This window comes from Panthera uncia, assembly GCF_023721935.1.
Source record: "Panthera uncia isolate 11264 chromosome B2 unlocalized genomic scaffold, Puncia_PCG_1.0 HiC_scaffold_25, whole genome shotgun sequence".
NCBI classification, from domain to species: domain Eukaryota; kingdom Metazoa; phylum Chordata; class Mammalia; order Carnivora; family Felidae; genus Panthera; species Panthera uncia.
Window position 1 is genome coordinate 21,064,182 of NW_026057581.1, and position 12,448 is coordinate 21,076,629.

General features: G+C 39.1%; 1 protein-coding gene across 2 annotated transcripts in view; it reads left to right on the forward strand.

Moving 5' to 3' along the window:
* The window catches only part of F13A1 (coagulation factor XIII A chain), a 163,801-nt gene that overhangs the window by 69,738 nt on the left and 81,615 nt on the right, over positions 1 to 12,448 (forward strand). For both annotated transcript variants that reach the window (XM_049654887.1, XM_049654888.1), the window contains exon 6: positions 642 to 749. In XM_049654887.1, coding sequence (XP_049510844.1) covers positions 642 to 749 — 108 coding nt within the window. The remainder of the gene's footprint in view (positions 1 to 641; positions 750 to 12,448) is intronic.

The window sequence follows — 12,448 nt, forward strand, 5'->3', positions numbered from 1 at the left end:
CAGGCTGTTCCCTTGATAATATAAACTTTCTCCAGGCCTTCTTGCCTGCCCTTTGACCCTAGAGTCCACTTTGTTTTAAAAGAAGGGAGACCTTGGGCAGACATTTGTGACACGAGGTCTCCTACTACTTCCAGTGCAAGGTATACAGGCCCAAAGTACCTCCCTGTGATGTACCTGAGAGCCATTTGTTTTCAAAAAGCACAAGGATTCATGTTACTTTTGAGGTCTCGAGGCTTTGGCCTTACTTTGGTAAATCATTCATTCCTTTGCCTTGGTAGCTGGAGCCCACATGCTGGAGAAATCTTCTAAATTAACTTGTACAGTTTTCTGAAGAGCTTCAAGTTGGTTCATGGTCCTTGAGTATACCAGCTCTTTAGTAGTCCTGTTTTATGTTCCTAGCTTCCTTGTATGTTTTTATCCATTTTACTGAAAAACAAAAGAGGATGTCTTCTTCCTTCTACTTTAGTATTTCATACTAAGGATTATGGATAATGGCTATATAGGAAACACACATTCCTGGACATTTTGTTGTGCTTTCTTTTAATTTTTTTTGGCATAAAATATCAGCTTTGCAAAGTGGATATTAAGAAGTTTCTCTTTTTCTTTTTTTTTCATTTTATTTTTTAATTTTTCCCAAATAGTTTGAGGATGGCATCCTTGATGCTTGCCTGTATGTGATGGATAGAGCAGAAATGGACCTTTCTGGTAGAGGGAACCCCATCAAGGTCAGCCGTGTTGGATCTGCAATGGTAAGCGAGTACTGATTACTAATATTGACTACACATGTCATTAGCCTCAGCATAGATGTCGGTTCATTAAGAGCTATTGAAATGATGACTGACACTTTAACTTTTATTTCTTAGAGTCTTAAATTCCCTGAATTTGTTCAGTGCTATAGAACAAAATCTTATCTCAGTACTGTATGTTTCTTTGGCTTCAGACGAATGGTGATAGATGAAATGATACTATAGACCACTTATTCTTAAGAATCTCTTGCTTAGGGACTGAGGAGTGACTGTGACAAAATGTCAGTGACTATTATCTATTAATCAAACAAACAAACATCAAGAAGCACCAAAAAGTAAAAAAAAAAAATGTGCAAGACACTGCTTTTCTCCATTTTCACACCCATAGTGAGAGTAAAGAAATAAATGACTCTAAATCCTAGCTTCTGTTATAATGATACCTCACCATAGGGCTTTATAGTTTATAAAAGGTAGTTTAGCTTACGGTTTATAGTTAATTCTTCACATTAACTGCATGAGATAAGTAGGGTGGGCATTACGCATACCATTTTACAAGTTAGAAAACAGGATGATAACAGTTTGTCAGCGATTAAAGCCTCAGCTGGAACCCAGGTCTGCTAACTCCAAATCTAGACATTTTCTACCTCCCATGCTGCTCTCTGTAGGAGATCCTGAAGCATCTTCAAGAATATAGAGATCCTGCAATGGAACAGCTTCCTGGAGAAGAGATAGAATCACCATGAATGGGAAGGTTGGGGGTCAGGCGTGGAAGGCAGATTAAATGTGTTGCTCAGGTTCTGTGCAGTCCTAGACTGTCCTGATAAAGACAGTACATACATCCTGCCCTTGATGCATTAAAGCATACCAAATCTGGTTCATGCGTGGAATATTCCTGAGAAACATTCAGCTAGGTGCTATTTCCTTTACTCAAAGACTGAGCCCTTCCCCCTCAAAATCCTTTATTATCAATTTCCTTAAGTTTTCTAAAAAAACCAAAATTCTCTCTTTGGAAAAATTTTGTCTTTGAGTTTGGTTTGAGTTAAATAAAATCAATATTGTTCATGTAAACATATTAGAATGAAAGTGATATGAAATTTAATTTCTGGTTAGCTTTTAAGAAGCTGCTTTTTTTTTTCTAGAGAGAGAAACAGAGAGAGTGAGGGGGAGGGGCAGAGAGAGGGAGCGAGAGAAAGAATCTCAAGCAGACTCCACACTCAGTGCTAAGCCCAACTTGGGGCTCAATCCCACAACCCTGTGAACATGAGCTGAGCCAAAATCAAGAGTCAGATGCCCAACTAACTGAGCCACCTAGTAACCCCCAAAGGTTGTTTTTTTTATTAGTACTTAAGCTACATGTAAATTTAGAAGATCATGGACATAAAAAGAAGGTAACAGCCAGTATCTAAAGGCAGTTTTGTTTTCTGTTGTTAGTTTACGTATGACACAATGAAAAGATGATGAATTCTAAAGAATTTAGGAATTTCTTTATAACTATTTATAACAACATACATAAGACCTGTAGTTGATCACTGTTTTTCCTGCTTCCTAGACAAGATTCCCATTTTTCTTTTCCTTTGAAGTTACCATGGCAGGTTTGCAGGGAGAAGGAGGCAACAGCTCTCATGGTTGAATATGAACTAATGCCTTCTTAAGCATTCTGAAATGGCATGTTCACCAGCCTAAGCTTACTCATACGTTGTGTGTATTTTTACTAATCTAGAAACCACTGTCTAACACAAGCAATGCGAGAGGGAAGCAAACATGGAGGTAGACGCACCTGGCCAATGGAAGCAGTGTAGTCTTGTTTTAAGCACACAATCCTAACGCAAATTGCTCTGAATGTTATTAATCACAAAAAGCCTATGGAGTTCTAATTTTGAAAGCCTATAACCCAATGATAAGATTTAGAACTAAACAGAATCTATGGGTGGGCAGGGAGGGATAGTTTGGTTTGGGTTGCCTTTATTTGTAGAGGGGGATGTCTTTCTTGGATGTTAGGGGGCAAAGGCCCCACTGTGGGCCATTTTGGACCATATTTCTGTTTCCACCCCCACCATTGTTTACATATACAGAATATATGTTTGATAGCTTTCAAAACCCTTTCATAACTGTTTTCTCTTTTAATCCTTAGAAGAGTTCTGCAAATCTTTCTAAAATCTATTCTGTTAAAATGATTTTAGAAACTGAAATATTGAGCCTCTGAAAAATCAATAAAAAACATGATCCTTCAAAAAAAAAAAGTCAACTGTTCTCTGGTCATTCAGACAGTTCCTCTCCTGTTCACAAATTCTGGATATCTATCCTGAAATTGCTGAGTGAAGTTAAACAGAGACTGAAAGAAAAGCAAAACAAAGACCCCCCCAAATTTCTCAAAAATTTGCCTTAAAATAGGAGAAGATGCATTTATTTATTTTTTGAGAGACCCTATGTGTACATGCGCATGAGTAGGAGAGGGGTAGAGGGAGAGAGAGAAGCATAAGCAGGCTTCATGCCCAGCATGGAGCCCCATACAGGACTCCATCTCAGGACTGTGAGATCATGACCCAAGCCAAAATCAGGAGTCAGCCACTTAACCAACTGAGACACCCACATGCTCCAAGGTGTACTTAGAAAGCCCAAAAAGAAAATGTTCTGCAGTTGCACGAGTCCAGCCAGAATGTTGATTCCCAGGCAAAGGAGTCTGTGCCCATTTTCTCAGGGGCTGGCCCAGTCTGTTGGAAAACAGAAACTGCTGGGGGGCTGTTTTAGGAATTCTTCCTAAGCATCTCCCCAGCCTGGTCACTGAGGCTGGAAATCCCTTACAGTGGATACAATACTAAGACAGGCATACATCATGACATGCAAATTCTCTGGGAGGGGCAACAACAATGATTTCCTGAGATCAACTGCTACCAGGAAGGAGTGGAGATGAACAGCCTGGTCCTGGCTGGACACCTGGAGAGGGCCAGGTAGGATACAAGAGGCAAGAGAAGATGATTGGGGCCTCAAAGACAAATTTGCCTACTTTGTCATGGCAAAGTCTAGCACTGAAGATTGGCAGGGAATTTGCAAGGAGTTGGTGAGTGCACCATGCTAAGTGAGTACAGACAATAACTCAGGTTGTGCAAACTTTCTAATGATAACTATGATAATATAAATCTGGGTGTTAAGTGCGCAATCCCCAGATAAAAATCCTTTATTGTCCAGTGTCAATGATCTTGGCATGTTCTTTGTCATGGGGGCTGGTCTGTGCACAAGAGGATTCTAGCAGCATCGCTGACTTCTACCCTAGAGATGACAGTAGCACCTTCTACCCTCCAGTTGTGATAACCAGGATTGTCTTCAGATATTTCCAAATGTCCCCTGGGGGTCAAAAATCACCCCCAAAGAGGCCACAGCACTAACCTCCTTTGTGGTTCAGTTTCCCAGTCCATGCAATGGACACATAACCTTCTCTTCTCACCCGCATAGACGATCTGTCTTCTTAGCTCATTCAAAACTTGCTGGTTTTCATTCCTCTACTGAAGCAAAAGTGGAGGCAGCATTGTGTGGGAAGGGCCCTGGCCCTTGTCAGATCAGACCTCTCAGCTCTGACTCTACCACTAACTTACTGTGTGACCCAGAATAAATCACTCAACCTCTGCAGGTCTCACTTCATCCTTAAAATAAAATTTTGTGTCTCTGCTCAAACCACGTTAGTTATTCCCAGTGGTAACATGGATATCCTTTTATTCTTCAAACCAATGCTTTTCTTTCTTCTATTTTTTTTTCCTTATAAATTCAGTATCTTATTTTCTTCTTATTTGGAGTTGCTGTTACTTCACTTTGATGTGAAAACTGGAAAAGTTTATGACAATCTGGACAGCCTTGAGATGCTGGATTTTCCCTAGAGAAAGAAAGTCTAAAAATCCTGTAATCTCGTTGTTGGGGGATTGGGTCTGAGATGTTATAACCTTACATAAGATAACTTTTATTCAGGCTCTTCTAAACACTGAGGGGTACATTTTACCAAAGCGACACTGCAGAACAATTTGAGAGACAAAAATTTAAATAGAGGAAATTAGAAAAAAAGAAGAATGTTGCCCAAAGTTACACTTTCTCCTTTAAATTACATTGTTTGATTGCTGTTTTCTTTCTACATTATATCTGATGTGACAGTCCCCATCAGGACAATTGCCAAGTTCTGGGCCAAGGAAAATTGTAGAAGGATGCTTTGTACCACCTGAAAATTTATTTTGCTCACAGGACATTAATAAAGCATTCCATTACTGGCCTTGAATTACTGGGAAGAAACCAGACATGGACTCTGAGCCGCTGTCAGACTATCAAAACAGTTGTGCTATGCCATCTGTGACAAAAACAACACAGTTCTGGGAAAGAGGAAAGGCACTGACAATATAGCCTAGCATTACTGCTGGGTGGCTACCTGTCCTCTGACTGATTGGATCTGGCAGCAACTATGGGCAGAGAGGTTCTCCAGGGAGACACACTGCTGCTTCAGTGGCCACTGTTGCGGATGCAACTTGCTTATTCACTGAGAAACCCCTGAAATCTCACCTCCATGGCAGGTTTTCTCCTTTAGGTTGAGACTTTATCAACAGAAAGTCTATGTTGAAATGCACACAAAACCGATTCATGAAATCTGCAAGACCCTCAGGGATCTTCTAGGTGAAGAAGCCCTTGGAAATGATGTCACTCGATGTCACATAGCAAATGAGGGGCTGAGTTGGAATTAGATAGTATTTTTGCTGTCAGATCATATTTCCTAGGAAGGTCACTACCCACACATTAGTACGAATAACACAATTACTACATCAAATTACATAGCTGTCTCCTAAAGAAAACAAACACACACACACACAAAGGAATGGCATCCAGAATAAGTGTACTTTGAAATAGGGGATAAGCGAAAGAAGATGGATATAAAAGAATTCTGACTAGCTAGAGGCATTGGATCCCTGAGGAAAGAGTTCCAAAAGAGGGTGAGGTACTAAATATGGCTTGATGGTGGTATTGGTGGTAGTGACTGCTATAATGACACCGATGGTGGTAAACCACCCAATATTAACTCATGCATTCAACAAGTATTTGTTGAGAATCTACCAGTCTAGATAGTGGGATACAGGGGCGCCTGGGTGGCTTGATCGGTTAAGCGTCCGACTTCGGCTCAGGTCATGATCTCACGGTCCGTGAGTTCAAGCCCCGCGTCGGGCTCGTGCTGACAGTTCAGAGCCTGGAGCCTGTTTCAGATTCTGTGTCTCCCTCTCTCTCTGCTCCTCCCCTGTCCATGCTCTGTCTCTCTCTGTCTCAAAAATAAATAAACATTAAAAAAATTTTTTAAAAAGATAGTGGGATATATATCTGTAGGCAAAACATAATTTCTGCCTTCCAAGAGCTTATGGTTTAGTAGAAAAGACAGACTGATGAATAGAAAATTTCAACACAGCATGGCATATTCTCTGATGAAATAAGCATGGGGTTGTATGGGAAACCAAATCTCTTGAGCTTTGCTTGGAGTTTTCCCAGGACTAACCACTGGCCTGACAAGTGTTGGGATATTGGATAAAGAAGTAAAAGCATGGCTGACAAGGGCCCATAGCAATAGTAAACCATGCTATTATTCATGGAAACCCTTCTCCGTGGTGGAAATTATGCTCAAAGAGCCAGTTGCCAAAAGCAGTGCAGGAAAATGTAGTTGGAGCTAATTTACTCTTTTAGGGGCTTAATTCAATGATGATGATTATGATGATGATGATGATAATGATGATGATGATGATAATAAAATTGTGACATTTTTGGGAAATTTTAGAAGGAAGGAGAGGAAAAAAATTCAATATAGTTATATATTTTAAAATTCCAGTCTTTATATGATGCCAGCCTGGACTTTCCTGCTTCCCTTGAGGTATGCACATTTATTTTTAGCCCTGGTCTTTTGCTAATATCGAACCACAGTGCCATCATTAATCCCCATTAATACCCTGTTCTGACGGTGCCTTTTGGGAACTAACTCAACACTGAACTTTTTTTAACCAATCGATGTTTGGTATACTCCTTTGTGTTATAAAAAAATACCTTGAACTCCAGTTAGTAAATCAAACTGACCACAACTGGAGGGAGGTCCTAGAGTTTCATAGGGCCCAGTACAAGATGAATGACTGCAGGCCTTGTGGACGAGACGGACTTCAGGGCTTCTGATACCTCAGTATACATGATCTCACGGATAAACTGAAAATAGAGTTATTTTTTACCTTACCCATTTTGCGTCCACTCCTCTTTGTCCTGGTATTTAGAAAGTTTTTTTTTTCTTTCCATGTATGTAAAAAACAGTAGTGACATCACTACTCCTTTCATATTTTTCCAAGGAGTTCCACAGGAGGCTTACTACAAAACCACATTTTAATTTTTCTCTAGTTGTTAACTTTGGCATCTTACTGGAAACTTCATGTTGAGCAAACCTCTTCAAGCAACAAACTACCATGATTACTCAGTACATTTAAAAAATTCACTTAGGTTAGAAATTCCACCCCTCAGTCATCCCAGCTAAACTATAAAGTCATAGATGAAAACATGAGGTCTATTCCCCTAATCATTCAGACCAACCACAGCACAGTTCCCTAACAGTTTTACTTACTTATTTTTTTAAAATAAGATATAGGGGCACCTGGGTGGCTCTGTTGGTTAAGGGCCTGATTCTTAATCTTGGCTCAGGTCATGATCTCACGATTCATGAGTTCAAGCCCTGTGTGCTGTCAGCACAGAACCTGCTTGGAATTCTCTCTCCCTCTGTGTCTGCCCCTACCCCACTCGTGCTTGCTCTCTCTCTTTCAAAATAAATAAATAAGCTTAAATATTTTTTTAATAAATAACAAATAAAAATAAATAAAATACAAATTTAAAAAACACCATCTAGCTGAGTCTTTGGCTTATAAGCAACTAAAACCCTCTTTATTGGAGTGAACTGAGGACCCATGTACTCAATGGTTATTGTCCCCATCTTGCCACCACTGTGAAGCTTTTTCACATTTCCCTAGGTGGATCTTATTCTTGAAAAAAATTCATCTATCAAAAAAGCATGATTATGTAGTAATAATTAGTTTCCCCCATTTCAGTGTCAAAGATTTATATAATTGCAAATCAGAACTTCTAATGGCAGTAGAGGTAATCAGTGAGAGCACACTGAATGTTATTTGCTGCCATCTTTGCAAAAGTAAAGATATCACTTCCTTTTGATGTTTTGGAAGAGTGGCAATGACACACACACACACACACACCTGCATTACTAACTCTACAGATGCCTAGGAGTTAAAATTTCCAGGCTGTTGACCATTGCCAGAGGTAGGCTTCATGATGGATTTGAGTCCCCACCCAGAGTTTTTAGGTTGAAAATCGATTTGGATTTTGTATTTTAATTCTTTCTCTATGATTCAGGCCCAGGAATGTCAGAAATAACATTCTTCACTTTGGGATAGCAGGAAAAGTTAAGAGCCTTCTGTGCCTCTTTATAACTTTTCTAATGGTGATGCACCTCAGTCAGTAAGGGCCCCCAGTGATGGCAACTTTCCAGAATCTATAGGTTAGAATTAATGAAAAATGTGATTGTAGTCCAAAAGCATAAAATGCTAAAATACCAATTCTAAAAAGATTGTTTTAAACTCTTAAATTTGGAGTTGAGGGTTCCCTAAGCATAGGAGGCATTTCTATACTTCAGGAATGAGGGAGGCAATCCAACAATGATTTTAAGCCAAACATGCTACCTTAATGTCACCTTATTCACTAGGGATTTTCATTTTCGCTTTTTGAAGAATTTTGACAGTTAACAAATACATTGGAAACCAGTAGGAAAGTGGAATTTACCCAACAGAATTGTTTTCATAGCCACTTTTAAGAAATTGTATTCATTCTATGAACAAGCAACATGCAGATGAAGAAATGAGGTATCAGGAAGTTAAATGACTTGCCCAAGATGACTGGTAGTACTGCAAATGGATCTCAGGTTGCCTGACCCCAGCTTTCCATACACAATGTTATATTTCCCTAGGTTTGTCCTTTCCATCTGTCTGCTTTCCATATCACATGAGCTCCTTGGATACAAATATAATACCTTTTACAAGCCCTGTCTGATTCAATCCTTCCCTTTTAGGTGAAGGGGTGGTGGGGAGAGGACAGTAAACCGACATCATTTTTTTCTCTTATAAGTCAGCAATGTAATGAAGTTTCCATTTGTGGGCAAACAGCTTGATTTCTCAATTATTAAGGTTACATTTCTTATGCCCGTTCTCCCCATATTTTTGGAGAAAAACAGACATTTATTACAAACCATCTCTCGAATGTGATAATCATAGTCCCTCTAAATGTCTGCTGTCCCTGAATTGCTTCCTGGAATGAGGTTTCAATGCTGCATCTATTTTGTAATCACATAGGCAATTTCTGAAACACAGGGATGCTTTTCAGAGCTCCCACCAACTTGTGCAGTCGGGGCTGCTCTGGTCTCCTGGGACAACCACCGCCAGGATGGACAGATAAAATGCAGGAAAGCCTTTAGGATACACCACACACTATTATGCACTTTGCGTTCTTTTCTAACCCTTTCCTTCTCCTCTCTCCTCCATGACAGCTTTCTCCTTTCCTGTTTCTACTCTGATTTTTTGCCTTTCTGGTTCATCTATTCCTTTCATTCAGATGTTTTTGGAGGCTTATCTATACCAGCTCTACACCATACAGCAGTGGGATAACAATGTAAAAAGCAGACACTTGAAGAGTTTAAAATCCCAATCTCTCTCTTTGCCCACATTTGGTTATTTCTCTCATGATTATCAATTAGTAAAATATGTTTTGGCCAAAGAAGAATCCTCAGTTACTAAGGGAGACAAGGTTAATAATCTCTAGTTGTAAAAGATTTCATGAAAAATGAAACTAATTACCCACCCCTGTCAGAGCTTGTGTTGAGTAAATATACCAAAGGCCATTTGCATAAGAGTGATTATATGCTTCACAATATAGGGTAGGGTTGATTTATTTTTTTTCTTTCTTGAAGTAAAATTTACGTACAGTGAAATGCATTGATACTAAATGCAAATTTCAGTGAGTTTGGATTGAGGTAATCTCTAACACCAAAATATAGACATTATCTTCATCCCAGAAATTTCCCTTGTGCTTTCTTCTAGTCAATCCACACCCTCATAGGCAATGGCCATTCTGTTTTTTTGCAATAGGTTAGATTTGCCTGTTCTTAAACTTCACATAAATGGATTTATACAGTATATACTTTTGGGGACTGGCTTATTGTATTCAATTGGTTTTTGCACGTGTCTTTAATGTATCCTTTCTTATTGCTAAGTGGCATTTCATTGTATTCTGTGTCATAATTTGTCTGTCCATTCACCTGTTGATGGCCATTTGAGATATTTCCAATTTGGGGCCATTATGAATAAAGCTGCTATGAACATTCTTGTACAAGTCTTGTACTTAATCTTTCATATCTCTGGGGCAAGTAGTTATAGGTGGCATGCCTATGTCATAGGGTCTGTATAAGTTTAACTTTATAATAATCTGCCAGTTCTCCAAAGTGATTGGTCCATTTACATGCCTGGCAGCAATACAGGAGAGTTCCAGTTTTTCCACAGCTCCACCTTTTCTTGGTGTTTCAGCTTTCTTAATTTTTAACCATTCTAGTGGGTGCATAGTGGTATTTCATTGGGATTTTAATTTTTATTTCTCTGATAACTAATGATTGAGCATTTTTCCATGCATTTATTAGCCATTCATATATCTTTTTCAGTGTAGTATCTTTTCAAGTCTTTGCCCACTTCTTCATTGGATTGGTTGTCTTTTTATTATTGAGCTGTAGTTCTCTATATATTCTGAATACATGTCCTTGTCAGATGTGTGTAGAAGATATTTTTCCCAGAATATGGTTTTCCATTAAATTTTCTCAATAATATGTTTTAAGAAACAAAAGTTTAAAGTTATAGGTAAAGATTTCCAGAATGAAACCAACTGAGTTGCAAAGAATTAGTAGACATGCGCTATGTAAAGAAAGGGTTTGAGAATGGAAGGGCATTCCAAGAAAAGAGTATGACATTTCTAATAGTACTGAGTCAAAAAAAAAAACTTATTAAGCCCACCACTATGAAAAGCCAAGGAGATAATTGACGGCTTTCTCACTCAAAATCCCAGCTGTTAGAGATGTTATGAAAGCCCCAAAAGGATCAGAGATGAAAATCCAGGCAAGGGAAGAAAGAGAGTTCTCACTACCCTGTTTCTTTCATGTATTTGCTCATCTCCCTTTTTACACTCACCACATGACTTGACAAACAACAGGACAAATACAAGTAACAGATCTCTACATTACAAGATGAATGAATTTTCAAAGTTTACTTTTTGGAATGATTTTTTAAGCAAATATCACTTGAACCCAAGTACAGGAAGGAAGGAAGGAAGGAAGGAGAAAAAGAAAGAAAGAAGAAAGAAAGAAAGAAAAGAAAAAGAAATAGAGAGAGAAAGAGAGAAAGGCAGAGCTGTTGTCATTGCAGAGAGATGGTGCCTGAAGCCACCACCACTACCACTCAATCATCTCCTTCTCCACTCCCCCCAACACAGTGACCGCTGAGCTACTTTTGCAAATCCCTAGAATGTCATGGGTACTATTTGACATCCACTATACCACTTCCACCTACAGCTAAGATTGATCACCACCAGATTGTAGCTGGGGGCTGTGGTTCACAAAAATCTGGAAAGAATTTTACTCAAGGAATAATTATTTTCCTGCCCAAATTTAACTCTCTATCTTTGAAGCTAGTTCATGTAACCCAGATTTTATATCCAGAGGTCTTCCAGAAACCGTCATAGACAGGATTAGGTATAAAACTGTATTCTACAAGATTTACAGAAATCCTAGCCTTTATGAGAACATAACTTTTAACAATGAAATTTAACAAAATATAATAGGTTTATAACAAACAAAAGTCATTTCAGCATAGCCATATACAGTGTGCACACAGGGTAGGAAAAATACCTTTATATAATTAAAAAGAAGCAGAAAAAAAACTGTAATTATACAAAATGTAAAAGTATAGTTTTTGGAAATTGGAGAATCAAGAAATGTCACTTCTCTTTATTGTTCAATATCAGTTAAAAATCTGTCCAGTTCTCCAAGACCAAAATTACAGAGAAGTCCAGTATTGGTTATGCTTTAAGTCCCTCCCTGCCCTTTGAATTGTACAGGAACCCAGGACTTATTCTGACCCTGGAGTGGAGGTCTACTGTGCAATGCCAGCACCAGGCCCTAACATCACAGTAGCTGATCTACTGGCAATCTCACTTCAGAACAAAGCATAGGCCAGTCCTGCTGCAGCCACACCATTCAAAGGGCCTCTCACCCAAAAAGCACTATTTCCTGACTGGATTTCCCACAGTCTCCAGTCCCTGATGGCTCAACTCCTGAAATGTTGGCCTCAAAGAGCACTGTCTTTGCCCTTTGCCATATATGAACAAACCCAGTGTAACCACACCCCATGGGCCTAAGCCTGGGATTCAGATACACACACACACACACACACACACACACATATATATATTTATATATATATATACCCAAATACAGAAAATGCCTTCCTTAATACCCATCACCCATCTAGCCCATCTCCCACTCACCACCCTCCATCATCTCAGAGCCTAGAGCCTGCTTTGGATTCTGTGTCTCCCTCTCTCTCTGCCCCTCCCCT